At 40.6% G+C, this 15,811-nt stretch overlaps 1 protein-coding gene across 7 annotated transcripts in view; it reads left to right on the top strand.

Annotated features, from left to right (window-relative positions):
- The window catches only part of dpep2 (dipeptidase 2), a 66,853-nt gene that overhangs the window by 16,747 nt on the left and 34,295 nt on the right, over positions 1–15,811 (top strand). For all 7 annotated transcript variants that reach the window (XR_004222332.1, XM_018093474.2, XM_031900722.1 and 4 more), the window contains exons 4-5: positions 353–482; positions 13,933–14,074. Coding sequence is in view for 6 of the 7 variants with exons in the window: in XM_018093474.2 (XP_017948963.1) it covers positions 353–482; positions 13,933–14,074 (272 nt within the window). In the remaining variant the exon portion in view is untranslated. The remainder of the gene's footprint in view (positions 1–352; positions 483–13,932; positions 14,075–15,811) is intronic.

The raw sequence follows: 15,811 nt of genomic DNA, 5'->3' as shown, positions 1-15,811 counted from the left end.
CTAAGAACTCACAACCCCCCCTTAGGAATGTGGATCTGAGCCAATCAGCAGGAAGCTGATTCATAGTCTTACTAACTGAGCATGTTCACTTGGTCTGGGTGTCTGTGCAGGAGTGAGGCATTTTTTCTTCCTGTCTGGCTTCAGATCTTTTGAACAGGAGAAATATGGGGAGACTTAAGGGCACTATTGAGACAACTGAAGGTATGCCTGCAGCTTGAGAGTAACTCTTTACTAGCCTTTCCTTCTCCTTTAAATCAGTATAAAGTGGATACAAATTCCTTCCACTCTGCAATGCAAGCTTTTCTCATATCCTTTTCTGCTGATCTTACAAGATGCTCGGTTTGTCTTCTAGTTCTGGTCAGCATACGTTTTGTGCAGTTCCCAAGATAAGGATGCAGTGAGGCTTGCACTTGAACAAATCGATGTAATAAAGCGGATGTGTAATGAATATGATGAGCTAGAGCTTGTGACTTCATCAGAAGGTGAGAGATCGTTTATTCTTACAACTATGCTTGGTTCTACATGCATGTGATATGTGAAGATTTCTCTGCAGTAGGTTAATGTGTTTTTTAAAGTAAGGCATGTATTCTAAAATTAAACACTAAAGAAGTACTGAAGAAGTAGGTGGTATGAATGTTCACCTATAGTCAGGGCCATTTTATAAATGCCCACGGTCCACAAGGACATCGGGCCTTATTTTTCCAGAAGATCCCAACCGTAGATCAAAAATATTTTTTTGTCTAACAAAAGAAAACATAATCCTAAGCAACTTTCTAATATCAATTTATTAAAAATTATTAGTGCTTTGAAAGTTATTTGTAAATGTAATTGCTATAAAAAACTGCATTTGCTGAACTCCTGGTTGTTACTTTTTAAACAATGTTGCAAGTGCCAGGCCAATCCAGCAAGAAAGGTCTGTCAGTCTGCTGGCGTTTGTTACATTATTTCAAACGCCAGAGCCACCAGGGTAGAGAATAGAAAGGACAAACACTGCTTTTAATAGCAATACTATACAGAAATAACTAAAAAACCATTACAAATATGTAATGTATGTATATTGCAAAGTTGCTTTGAAATAAGTTTTGTTTTATTAGACAAAAGCATTATTTTTGGGGTTGACATGCCCTTTAATCAATGCACAATAATTACTAAGCATTGTTATTTTTTGGATCACAAATGTACCATCTATTGACATCTATGATGGTCTGTAATAAAGCAAGCTTCTTCATTATAAGTCCTTTGTTAAAAGTTGATGAGAACATAAGTTCAATATAAATATTCTTTGGTTTATAGTGAGGATAAATTAAAGTTCAGTAATTTTTAGAAGCTTTAACAGAATCTTCAATCTTATAGCCCTGACTTGGCCATGCTTGTTTGTGATTGAAAGTTGTTTATAAGTAGAAGCATGTAGAGTCACTTGTTTTGCAGTGTGTATGCTGAGTCACCCACTATCACTGCACATGTTATCACAACACCACAGCATCTCATCACGTCGTCTGTAATATTTCAAAACAAGATTATCACCAAAGACCATGCAAATGGGGATGAGCTAATATTAATAAGTACAGTCAGACAACAACTGGTCAACATGTTGGACTTGTGTGGGAGGTCTGGGAGGGGAGACAGTGTGTTCATTAATTGTACCTCTGCTTCATTAATTTAAAGAACTGGTGGTATTTTAGAAGGAGAAGTTTTTCTCCTTTAAGTGATCTTAAAGGAGAACTACACCCCCAGCGATAAAAGCCCCCTTAACTGGCCTGCATCAACCCCCCTCTCACCTCTTCCTTTATCGCACTCGCAAAAATGCTGCACTGACTTCTCTGTCAAAAGATTTCTTGTGTCTACTTCATGTGCTAGAGACATGCAGCTCTCTCCCCTCTCCTGCTCCCCCCCCCTAGGAATGTGGATCTGAGCCAATCAGCAGGAAGCTGACTCATAGGGGCACATTTACTAATCCACGAACGTCCGAAAAGCGTTCGAATGCGTTTTTTTGAGATTAATTCTTTATTAGCCTTTCCTTCTCCTTTAAGGGGCTTTCATAGCTGGGGGGTGTAGTTCTCCTTTAAAGAAAGCTACAGGGGCAATTCATATCTGAGTCTTTCCCTATATCTAATATTCTTGAATATATGCATTAGCTTCCATATATTAAACCAAGGATGCGACTAGGGTTGCCACCTAGCCAGTATTTTTCTGGTCTGGCTAGTACAAATGATGTTTGATACCAATGCTTCTAATAGAAAGATAGATAAAAATATAGAAAAGCCACTGTTTATTTCCAGAAAAGGTGGCATTCCTAGATGCAACATACCATAATAATTTACCAAATATTTCCCATAAATTCAAAGGTGATCTATCATGAAGATTACCATTAGGTTTCCTTCCTAGGTCTCCTTGCTTGTTCTTCAGTCTTATGGGCTTATCTATCAATCTTTGAGTTTGTTTTTCTAAAACGAATACACTTTCATATAGAAAGCTTGCTTATTTATTAATAAGGAAATCTCGTCTGAATAAAAAAAAAAACCTCAAATACCTCAAATTTTTGAGTTTACAAACTCGAAAAAAAACTAAAAAATTCAAATATCTCAAATTGAAAATGTGGCTTGACTTTGCCAAGTACAACTCCTATTGACTTCTATTATTATTATTAACATTTATTTATAAAGCACCAACATATTCCGCAGCGCTGTACAATAAGTGGGTTACATACATTGGACATACAGAGTAACATATAAAGCAATCAATAACCGATACAAGAGGTGAAGAGGGCCCTGCCCAAAAGAGCTTACAATCTACAAGGAGAAAGGGTTGAGACACAAGGTGTGGGAATGGGCATGACCAGAGTTGTGAGAGGTGGGGCACAGGGTGTTGCTAAACTAGATTAGGGTAAGCTTCTCTGAATAAATGTGTTTTTAGAGATCTTTTGAAGGCAGAGAGATTGGGAGAAAGTCTGACAGTTTGTGGGAGCGAATTCCAGAGAAGGGGGGCAGCCCTTGCAAAGTCTTGAATGCGAGCGTGTGAGGAGGGAATGAGAGAGGAGTTGAGGAGCAGGTCAGTAGAGGAGCGTAACAAGCGGATTGGATGGTATCTAGAGATGTGTTCAGAGATGTAGGGTGAGGCAGAGTTATGGACTGCTTTAAATGTGAGGGTCATTAGTTTGAATTTTATCCTGGATGGTAGGGGAAGCCAGTGCAGGGATTGGCAGAGCGGCATGGCAGAGGAGGAGCGGTTGGAGAGGTGTATGAGCCTGGCAGCAGTATTCATTATGGACTGGAGAGAGGACAGTCTTTGGAGGGGAGTGCCAATTAATAGGGAGTTACAGTAGTCCAGGCGAGATATTATAAGAGAGTGAATAAGAATTTTGGCAGCATCTTGGGTGATAAATGATCGGATTTTGGAGATATTTCTTAGGTGAAATTGACATGATTTGATAAGTGATTGGATATGAGGAGTGAAGGACAGGGCAGAATCAAGGATAACCCCAAGGCACTGGGCCTGGGAAGATGGGGTGATGGTAGAATTGTTAACCGTTATAGATACCTCGGGAACAATATGGGGGCGTTGGATGGGGGAAAGAGAACCAGTTCAGTTTTAGAGAGGTTTAATTTAAGGTAACGTTGGGACATCCAGGTGGAGATAGCGGACAGGCAGGAAGAGACGCGAGTTAGAAGCTCTGGGTTGAGATCAGGAGAGGAAAGATAGATCTGAGTATCGTCAGCATAGAGGTGGTACTGAAAGCCAAAAGAATTGATTAGTTTGCCAAGTGAGGAGGTATAGAGAGAAAATAGTAAGGGGCCCAGGGCAGAGCCTTGAGGAACCCCGACAGAAAGAGGCAAGGGAGAAGATGATTCACTATTGTAAGAGACACTGAAGGATCGATCTGAGAGATAAGATGAAAACCAGGATAAGGCAGTGTCACGAAGGCCAAGAGAGCGGAGAGTCTGGAGGAGAAGAGGGTGATCCACAGTGTCAAAAGCAGCAGAGAGATCGAGAAGTATTAGTAGCGAGTAGTGTTTTTTGGCTTTAGCCGAAAGGAGGTCATTTGTTAGTCGGGTTAGAGCAGTTTCGGTGGAGTGTTGTTCTCTAAAACCAGATTGTAGGGGATCCAGGAGGTTATTGTCAGAGAGGAATAGCGTCAGTCGGTTGTATACTAGGCGCTCAAGCAGTTTGGAGATGAATGGGAGCAGAGAGATAGGTCGGAGGTTAGTAGGATTGGAGGGATCAAGGGAGGGTTTTTTCAGAATAGGGGATACAATTGCATGTTTCAGTTGGGAGGGAAAGATTCCAGTAGAGAGCGAGAGATTGAATAGATGAGTTAAGGATTTGATAAGACAGGGGTTGGCATTGCGTAGAAGTTTGGTAGGAATGGGATCAAGCAGGCAGGTAGTAAGGTGAGAGGAAGACAGCAGTTTTGAGACTTCCTCTTCAGTCACTGGGGAAAAGGAGCCAAGAAGAGACTGGGTAGCATGTAGGGAGGGAGGGGAATGGTTATGGGGATTTAGTTGTGCAATGTCACTTCGGATGGTGTCAATTTTATTTTTAAAGTGCTCAGCAATAGCTTGAGCAGTGACTGAAGCACACGGAGGGGGCGGAGGAGGGGACAGCAGAGAGTTAAAGGTAGAGAAGAGTTGTGCAGATTTTTTAGAGAGGGAGTTAATAAGTGCAGCGAAGTAGGTTTGTTTAGCTTGGCAGAGGGTGGTGTTGTAGGAGAGCAGAGCAGATTTGTAGCTGCAGAAATCTGACTCTGACCTTGATTTGCGCCAGCGGCGCTCAAGTGTACGTTTTTGGAGGGATTTGGTATGAGCAGTGTGCCAGGGTTGGAGTGGTTTGGGCCTCATGCGTTTTGTCTTGGCAGGAGCAAGCTCATTGAGGGCAGTGGTGAGTGTGCTGTAGTAGACAGAGGTAGCCTGATTAGGACAAGAGACAGTTAGGATGTTAGAATGAAGAGAGTCAAAGGAAGAAGAAAGGTGTGACGTGTTCAGGGATTGCAGGTCTCGGTATGTATATGTTTGGGGGGCAGCAGAGGGTGTAGAGGGAGTTAGCGAGAGTTGAAATGTGAGCAGATTGTGATCAGAAAGGGGAAAAGGGGAGTTAGTGAAGTAGAACAACATTTTGTAAATATAAGATCCAGGGAGTTTCCATTAGAGTGAGTGGGGGGGTCAGAGCACAGAGAGGATCCACATAGGAGGATGTTAGTGAAAAGAGTTTAGAGGTAGCAGGGGCATTAGGATTGTTAACAGGTATGTTAAAGTCAACTAGTACAATGGGTGGGGAGTCAGAGGAAAGGAAGTAAGGAAGCCAGGCAGAAAAGTTGTCAAAGAATTGTGAGGTCGGTCCAGGAGGTCGGTATATGACCGCAATGCGAAGTGAAACAGGGGAGAAGAACCTAATAGAGTGAACCTCAAATGAGGAAAATGAAAGAGGAGGAGGAGGTGGAAGGACTTTAAATGAATAGTGGCGGGAGAAAAGGAGTCCTACCCCACCCCCCGCCCTGTTTCCAGGTCTGAGAGTGTGAGTAAGGTGTAGCCCCCCGAAGGACAGAGCAGCAGGTGAGGCAGTGTCAGTAGGGGAAAGCCAGGTCTCAGTTATTGCAAACAAGTTAAGTGATTTAGCGATGAAAAGGTCATGGATGGAGGTGAGTTTGTTGCAGACGGAGCGGGAATTCCAGAGGGCACAGGAAATGTGAATAGAGGCTTTGGGTATAGGGGTAAGGGTTCTGTACTTTAAAGGGGTACAGGGTGGGTTTGGTGAACGTGTCCCTAACAGAATAGGGATGGGGGTAAGGGCCAGGGTTGGGGGAAATGTCACCAGCAGCGAGTAACAGGAAGGAGAGGAATGCAAGGTGAGAGCGGGATTTGTATGTTTTTGTTTTACGTGAGGAGAAAGAGTTAACTGGGGTTATGGAGCAAAGCAATTTAAAAACTTCATGTGGTGAGAGGGAAGGAGAGGAGAGTAGAGAGGCAGTGATGGTTATACCTTTCTGACTGGATGGAGGGTGTGGCTGGAGATGTTTTAGGAAACATGAAAGTGCAAAGAGGAGGAGGGCAGGATAAAACATTTTGGGGTAGGAAATAATAAACTACCATGAATAAGCAAAGTTGTTTTCTTGCGATTCTTGCGACTTCTATAGAAACTCACAAGCTTTTAGATGCCAATTTTTTACATTTGGGTTTTTGCACTTTTGAACCATAATTCAAATTAATTTTTTAGCACAAAAAAACTCGAATCCTGAAACAAAATCAAACAAGTTGAAGAAGTGCTTTACTAAATCTCATATATTAAAGAACTAAAGTAGTGAAGTAATAAATGTACTATTTTATATAAATGTAATGCTAGGTATACTTGAACTTATGATTCTGACAAAATTCATAGGCTTTTTAAATGTTTATTGGTTTGAATGAGAGCTAGAAGATGAATTGAAGAGGCTTGAACAATAAAATTGTAGCCTTGGAGTGCATTAGATTTATGTTGCCATTTGATTATTGAAAAGGAAGGGGGGAAAAAGACAAATTAAAAAGTATAGGGTAAGGAAAGGCTAAATTACTGGGGGGTTGCCAAATGTTAGGCACCAAAAGAAAACTGGTGGGTGGCTCGGCCCCCAAACATCTGCCACTGTAACTTATGTGCACAGGTTATACAAGGGGAAACTATGCACTGCAAAAATACCTCTTATGTAGCATTATCATCCCTGAAAGCTATACAAGAATGCATCAAAAAAGAAAATCAATCATAGGAGGTCTGAAAAACTTAAAAACTTAGGTGGATAATTGCTGGGCTGCTGATCTGCAGTAATTTTTTAACTTGTAGTAAATTGTCACAATTGTATTACTGATTGGTTGCCAGGCTGAGCACGGGATCCTTTTTTTAATTAACGGCACCGCAAGTTGAATGTAATATTGTGGAAATGTGCCACAATTTGAATGTAATATTAAAATCAGGTTGCAGATATGTTATCAGAAAGGGCCAGACTTTAAGGGACATGTTATCTTCCAGTATGGTGGAGAGTAAGACATCTAAGAAACCTACATAGTTCCTTGGTAGTTTATAATTGCGGGACTAGAAGATGCATTGTTTGCCCATACATAGATGTGACCAATTCTTTTCCCTCATCTGTTACTGGTAAATCATATAATATTGGTCAAAACATCAACTGTAATACCAGGAATGTTTTTTTGGTTATAAACCAAAAAAAGTTATTTGGGGCCTGATTCACTAAAGTCCGAAATAAGGAGTGCTATTTATAGCATGCGTTAAAAATCTTATCACTTCTTATTTTTCGCTCTATTCACTAAAAGGACACTTGTCATAATTAAGAAGCGATGTTCTTGGCGTTATTTATCTTGCGACGACATATTTTCAAGCAATATATTACGCAGCGCACAACATATTACGCAGCACGTTGCTTGAAAATATGTCGTCGCAAGATAAATAACGCCAAGAACATCGCTTCTTAATTATGACAAGTGTCCTTTTAGTGAATCGAGCGAAAAATAAGAAGTGATAAGATTTTTAACGCATGCTATAAATAGCACTCCTTATTTCGGACTTTAGTGAATCGGGCCTTAGTGTTTTATTGTTACTCAGAGATATATTTAGGTTAATCACATATCTGGATATTTCACCGGTGCAATGTATTTCTGCTAAAGCAGCTGGAAAGGAGTAATTGGGGTTGGAAATTTATAAGAGAAGATCATTTACAAAAGGAGTCATTTTAATTTTGGTATGTCCAAATCTAATGCCTTTAAATAAGGGTAGATCCTGTAATATTCTGGAGAGTGGGTCCACTGCTAGACTGAATAAAAAGGAAGAAAGTAGGCAAACGATGCATACCACAGCACATGGAGATAGGAGGTAAATTTTTATTTTTAATGATCAATATATTTTACAGCATTCCATATATTATTATATAATTTGAGAATGTTTAGCCAAATGCTCTGTATTCTAAAACCTTAGATAAGTGTGACCAAAGAACTTTATCAAATGCCTTCTCCGCATCTAGACTTAATAAAATATTTCCTGGGTCATTGAGGTGGGATGAGACAAGTGTCTGCTATGGACAAATTCCAATACATGTTTGGTAAGCAGGGTTGGAAAAATGCTCTGAAGAGGATTTGCTAAAATGTTTGCCATACCGAGAAAGGTGTTTGGGAGTAAGGGTTGTATATGCATCATTAAAGTGAGGGGGAAGTTTAAAGTCTTAAACGATAGTATTGAACAGGTCAGTTAGGATAGGGGTAATTTGTGTTTGTAGCATTTTATAATACATTGCTAAACACCATTTGCATAATGAGATGTTTGATGACCGCATGTACTTCCTGTTGCGTAACTGTAATGGGTAATTGTTGGGTTCAACAGTTCAAATTGGTCAGTTGTTAATTATGGGGATTTTGCTACAGAGGATAATATCTGCTTGTGTTGGTATCCTTGAAGGGGCATTGTATATCTATACCATATAGAGGTTTTATATTACCATGGAGTCTGTAGTCTGTTGCCGAGTACTAAGTTGGGTAACTAGGGCTAGAACTTTTGCCCTAAAACCTTACTTTTTGCACTAAAATCTGTTTTTATTATAGTCTAGTTTGCAGGCTATATCCTGTATGTGGTAACCATGGTATTAAATAAATCTTAGACTATCCAATAGTTGATCTCATTTTTAACCATAACCTGATTATATAAGGAGTTATGTATGTATGTATGTATATCTTTATTTATAAAGCACTACTTATGTATGCAGCGCTGCACAGTAGAATACATTATTACAAACAGGGGGTATTAAGATAATAGATAAATACAAAGTATTACAATAAACACAAATAAATAAAGGATACAGTTGCAATAAAGAAGAGGTCCCTGCCCGTACAGCTTACAATCTGGATGGGAGGGTAACTTACAGACACAAATAGGCAAATATAAGTGCTGTAGGTCACAGTGGGTGATATTACAATATAAGTGCTAGGGAAGGGCCTGAACTCTCCTGGAGGAGAGGAGGAGAATTCTGGCAGCAGTATTTAATATAGACTGTAGGGGGGAAAGATGGAAGTTCGGGAGGCCGTTTAGTAGCAGATTACAGTAGTCAAGACGGGATAGGATGAGAGCATGCATGAGCAGCCTAGCTACGCTCTAAGATTTTGGAGGCAAGCGGTAGAAGCGAGACAGGATGGGTCCAGCGCGGCCTTTTTAAGGATAGGCTTGACACAGGCCTGTTTGAACGAAGAGGGGAAACTTGCAGAAGTCAGAGAAGAGTTGAAGATGTGAGTAAGAGCTGGAGTAAGTTCAGCAGCACAGTGTTTAAGCAGAGAAGAAGGCATAGGGTCTAGACAAGTGGTGAGAAGTGGTAGAGCAAGTGGTGAGGAGAGCCGACAATAGAAGCCGGGAGACTTCAGAGACAGTTACGGGACCATGCAGAAGGGGGCAGAGGAAGGAGGAGCTGGTTAGTATTAATAGAGGGGGGAATCTGATTGCGGATAGACTTCACTTTGTTCATGAAGAAATCAGCAAAGTCCTGGGGAGAATGCATAAAGTGAGGTAATGGAGTCTGTGAGGGACGCAGAAGGGTATTGAATATAGAAAACAGGCGTAGCGGGTTGGATTTATTATTGTTTATAAGGGTATTGTAGTATTCCTGTTTAGCCTTCAGCAAGGCAAAGTTGAGGCAGGCCAATAGGAATTTATAATGGATGAAGTCTGCTTGCGTACGGGATTTCCTCCACATACGTTCCACAGACCTCGCACAGGAGCGTAGGAATTTGGTGTGCACATTCAGCCAGGGGCGTGGGTTTTAAACCCGAGTAGGCTTAGGCTGAAGGGGTGCAAATGAATCAATGGTGGAGGCTAGTATACTGTTATACTCGCTAACCAGGGTATCAGGGTCAGACATCTCATTAAAGGAGGAGAGACTGGACCTGAAAGAGCGAGCTAAGGTCTACGTCACATGTATTTTGAATTAGTACAGCGGGGGAAGGAGAGTGAGAGACAGAAAATGTAACTAGGTGATGGTCAGAGAAGGGGAAGGGGACACTGTTAAAATTAGAAAGGGACAGATTTTTGGTGAAGACTAAATCCAGAAAGTGGCCATCCTTATGAGACGGAGCGTTTGTCCACTGCTGGAGTTCAAAGGAGGAGGTTAGGCGGAGAAAACGTGAGGGCCAGGGCTGCGAGGGATCATCAGTGTGGGAGTTGAAATCCCCAAGGATGATTGCAGTACAGAGGAAAAAAGAGAGCCAGGTTTCAAAGTCAGAAAGGAAGGTAGCAGGGGAGGAGGCTGACGGGGCCTGTAAATGACAGCCACCCATACATAGAGAGGATGGAAGATCTGAAGGGCATGCACTTCAAATGAGTTAAACAGAAAAGCTGGGGAATAGGAATAGATGCGAACCGGCTACGGGAGGAGAATCCAACTCCCCCACCGCGTCCAGTGGGCCCGGGGGTATGGGAAAAAAGACAGACCGCCATGAAAGAGCGCAGCTTTAGTGGCGGTGTCATTCTCCAAAAGCCAAGTTTCTGTTAGTGCAAGGAAATGAAATGATTTAGAGCAGAACAGATTATGGATTAGTGTAGCTTTGTTAGTTAAGGAGCGGACATTAAGAAGGGCACAAGAAAACAAGAGTTATATACTTTTGATTAGGTGCAAAGTTTTTGTAACATGAATGGTGACATAAATGTGGTCTGACAGCAGCCAACATCACACAACGAGCCAAACCCTCAAACAGAAGAAGGTAATCAATGCGAGAATGGGTCTTGCGCACTTTCCCAGGGAAATAACTTCAGTATTTGATTGTTATTTACTCCGTCAGTAAGCAAGACATAAAAAGGGTGTTTAGGAGTGTTTTGAGCATAAATATAAGAAAGGTGTAAACTTCAACATTACGTTTTACGGTTACTTTCAGAAATCTACCTTTGAGGTCTGTTTAAAGGAGAAGGAAAGGTACAATCACTGGGGGGTGCCGCAATGTTAGGCACCCCCAGTGATTGTAATTGCTTACCTTATACCCCGGGCTGGTGCTCCTGTTAGGAGAAAACTATACCAGCCTGGGGTAGCTGTGAGAGAGCTTGGGAAAATGCTAACCAGATTATCCTTTTACAGACTACATCCCAGTGTTATTGTTATAGAAATTGCCTGTGTTTTGTCTGTAAAATCAGGTGTGTAAGCATTTGTAGCCATTAACATTGATAAACCAAACATACCATTTTGCCATGTATCGTATTTTGTCTTTCTAAACATATGCATTGCTTCTCTGGGCACATAACCAAAAACTGAAACTGAATAAAACGAAAATAGAAAATAAACTTACCCAAAAGAAAAAAAATAATAATATGCATCAGGGTTCATTTCAAACACCTTAACTGCACCTGCAACCTATGATTGTCATTAGTATCAGTCACTAGATAACCTGGTTGCCTGTCATTAATGTATTATGAAATGTGCCTTACCTTCCTGTGGCTTATCAAAAAGTAAATTTTGATTATCATGTGTAACTCTCAGTTTTGCTGGGTACTGCAATATAAATCGTATATATTTTGTTTGTATAAATGTTTACAAACATGTGCAAACTCTATCCTCTTTTGTTTAACAAAAGGAGAGAAGTCCTGAAAAATTAAAATTTGTTGTCCTTGGATGTTGCGTTCTTTCTTTTTTTTATAAGCTTGAAGCACCTGTTCTTTATCAAAATATGTAAGGTACTTAGCGAGGGCTGGTCTTGGTCTGTTAGCATTGTTCTGTGTCTCTGGGCCCAGAAAGGTTGGATATGTAAAGATTTACAATTTCTAATGCCACATATTTTGATAGTTTTGTTTGTCTAATTGTTTCTTGAATACCAATGAAGTGGAGGTTGTTCCTACTACTTCTATTGTCCAGGTTATTGATCTTTTTCTGCAGCTCGTGTATAAGTTGAGTCTACACACTGACCTGGTTTTGTAAGTTGGTCTTCATTATTGTTAGTTCTTTGTTCTACTATGTTTAGACATTGGTTATTAGCTTCTATCTTATTCAGCGTAATGGTCAGCTGGAGACCATCAAAATATAAGTTGAATCTGCACACTGATCTGGTTTTGCAAGTTGGTCTTCATTATCGCTAGTTTGTTCTACTATGTTTAGATGTTGGTTATTAGCTTCTGTCTTACTCAGCGTAATGGTCAGCTGGAAACCATCAAATTTCTGGAAAAATTGGTTGGGTCAAAAAAAGTTTTCCGTGTAGAATCTAAATTTTGTGGATAAAAGGAATGAAATTCCACAGATCGTAGATTCTACGTTCTTCAGCACTTCTCGTTTGGAAGCAGAGGAACAGTTTTAAAGCCACTCCTTCCCTCCCTGTTCGTTAGCCAGCCCCTAGGCAACAAGCAGAAGTGGGGAATAAGTGGCCCCTGAGGCGCGATCGCCCAGGGGCCTCATAGAAAACGTCAGACATGTGACAATTTTTGATTTAAAAAGGATTGAAATTCCACAGATCGTAGATTCTATGTTCTTCAGCAATTCTCGGTTTGGGAGCAGAGGAACAGTTTTTAAAGCCACTCCTTCCCTCCCTGCTCGTTCGCCAGCCCCTAGGCAATGAGCAGAAGTAAGGGGCCCCATACAAAATATCAGACACGTGACAATTTTTGACGGGCCTTAAATTTTTCTTGACACACGCAACAATTTTGACTGCAAAGACCGCAAATTATTCACTGCAAAATTTTGCAGACATTTTGAGAAAAAAAATTGCTGATGCCAAAATGCAGAATTTGGCTGCGACTCCATGCCTCATTACTACAGGTTAGTGTTAAACAACAAACAAACACACATTTATTACACTAATACACACTTATACTTATACACACACATTTTGTGGGGTTTCACACATTCACAGCACTCACACTTACTTGCACACACATGCAAACAACAAACATTTTTTCCTGAAAAAATGTTTTATTGCCATTGTGGATAGCGTATTCGCTAACCGCATTGTGCAGTACCTTTTGTATGTTATTTTAGTGCTTGTATTACATTTTTGGTGACTTCAGTGCATTTTTTTAGCGATTTTCAGTTCTGCATAGGTGTTGTTTGCTTGATTTTGTCCATTGATTTTAGTGGTTTTATTGGATTTTAGTGATTTTATTGTTTTTTGTTACTTGCTTTTGCCCAAAATAAATGTTGTCTACTTTATATATATTTGGGTGCCACATGCCACATAGCTTGCTAAATCTATGCATATTGGGCATCAAACTGTTAAGCAGACCACTGATATTCATATTTAGAATGTTTTAGACAATTTTCAGGAATTACATAAAAATTGTTACATTTAGCTTAGCTTTGCTGTTTGGTGCTTTGCCATACAAAGACATATTTACCCATTTTACATTCGTCAGAATGTGTGTTTTCTAAGAAATATGAAGTTTTAGGGGTTAACTTACTTATTTCCCACATATATTTCTACTACCAAAAAATACACCTCCTGATTTACTGTACATTCCATGAAACATGTTTGCACTAACTTCCGTTTGGGGTCTCCTTTTGTCAGATAGTTTAGTAATCCTATGCACAATGGGCATCAAACTGATCAGTAGTCCCTTGGCTTTCATATTTAGGATGTGTTTTCTTGATACCTAATGCTATGTGGGAGATAAGGTGCTTCATAGTGGAAGCTCTGAGGCGATTTTCAGGTATTTCATCAAAACCGTATAGCGACTCCATAATTTAAAGTAGAAAGACATGGGTGCCCATTTTTGATTCGCCCAAATGTGTACTTTTGAAAAACTTCAATAGAAGTTAGAAATCTCCATAAAACTATACATGTCAGGTATTGGCACATTTAGGAAACACAAGGCTTTCCGAATCAGTTGTATTTTTGCCCATAAAATATTTTTCTGGTGTAAATCCCTATAGCATGAAAAATAGCAATTGGGAACTTTCTGCTGGCACTTAAAGGATTAATGATCTAATTCATTACTTTACTTCTTCAGGTATTGTTAACACTTCAAAACTTGCCTGTCTGATTGGAGTAGAAGGAGGACATGCGATAGACAGCAGTTTGGGAACCCTGAGGATGTTTTATGATCTGGGAGTGAGATATATGGGTCTGACACACACCTGCAATACTCCATGGTAAAGCACTCATCCTTATCATTCAGATGCCTGTATGTTGTTTATACATTTCTGTATTATATTATTTATCATATTTGTTTAGTGCTGCAAGCATATACAGTGCTGTACATTATTATTATACTTTTAAAATTACTGTAACAATGAATGCAATTATATTCAAGATTGAGGGGCAGATTTATTAAAATAGGACATTAGAGCTTACCACGGAAACATTTACTCACTTTCTATTCATTCCTATTGAATTTTAGAAGTGTATTTATTAATGGATGCACGTTAGAGCTCCTTATTTCAGAAATATACTTTGTGACAAAAAGGTTTGTCTTAGTGAGAACTGTCTGTTGGATGGCAGATATATAGCACCCAGGCTGAGGTACTGGCTCCTTTAAATCTCCAGGGCAGGAGAGGCTAGGACCCTGAAGTATGAGAAAGCTAGAGAATGCTGGAGCCAATTAGGGAATGTTGGAGCCAATTGGGGAATGCTGGAGCCAATTAGGCAACACCTGAAGCATTTAAGGTGAGCCTGGGTGTGCAGCAGGGGGTCAGTTTTTCTGAGAGAAAGAGTTTGAGGTTGATCCTTATCTGAGTGAAGGTCACTCTCAGAGCAGGGCACAGAGCAGGAGGGCTGCCTGTGTTAGGAACTCCCAGAGAAGCTGGGGGTGCCTCCTGACACTGCGAAGGAGCAGTGGGAGTCGCGACCAGATGGTTGAGTGCTGAGAGGACTCGGCAAGGCTTAATGTGAAGCCTGACTGTTCCAGAGTGTGGAACCAACCCTGGAAGGTGAGAGCCCTGAAGAAGGGACCAATCACATCCATGAACTGTATGTTGATGAACTGTGTGCCTTTAAGCTGTATGTGGGGAAGAATTCACCCAAATAAACCTGAGTTTTGCCTGAAGACGTGGTGTCCCTGTCTCTATGCTCCAGATCCTCTGCATGCCTGCTTGCCTACCATTGCTAATTCCCTCAAAATTGCGTGTACAGGCAGTCAGCATGTCACAACTTTTAAAAATCACATAGGAATGAATAAAAAGTAGGTGAGTTTTTCTGTGGCCAACTCTAATTTCACACTTTGATAAATCTGCCCCAATGTGTTACGGTAAGAGTCTGATTTATTAACAATTATAGCTTGGGTTCAGTCCAAGTAAGAAAATGCGAGAGAGCTCTTAATCTCCTTTGTTTCACCAGCTATATTGAACCCGGGTAATGAGCGTCCTTTTATTTCGAATTTGGCACAGAAGTACGGCATGATGATGTCATACATCAGCGTGCACTGGTGTTCCATTGTTGGAAACCACGTGGCACCTATGGGTGCCGCCATCTTGGAGGACGTGCCCACTGAAGCCCCAGAGAAGCCGCAGGACCATCATTGCCAGGCTTGTGAGGAAATTGTTTTGAAAAGTCATTAATGAGACGAAGAGCATGACATTACTGTGCTTTACCCAAGAACACTCCTCTGGACAAAAGCCTTTTCAAAGGATTAGAAATTCAATCAAGAATTCTTTCTACCTCGTACTCCATCCACAATAATAGGAGCAGGTATTTCATGTCGAGAGGAAAAATAATTGCAAATCAGGTTGGAAAAAGGGGGAAGTTGAAGACAAATGGCCACAGGATTGATAATCTCAATGAATTTAGGTCCCAACCTGGGAAAGGGAATCCTGAGATGAGTATTCTTGGTAGAGAGCCAGACCTTGTCCCCCAGAGAGTATGGAGGAGCTGGTTATATTTCCTATCAGCAT

Source organism: Xenopus tropicalis, chromosome 4 (assembly GCF_000004195.4).
Source record: "Xenopus tropicalis strain Nigerian chromosome 4, UCB_Xtro_10.0, whole genome shotgun sequence".
NCBI lineage: Eukaryota > Metazoa > Chordata > Amphibia > Anura > Pipidae > Xenopus > Xenopus tropicalis.
The sequence above is the reverse complement of the archived record's forward strand: the minus strand, read 5'-3'. Positions and strand labels throughout refer to the sequence as shown.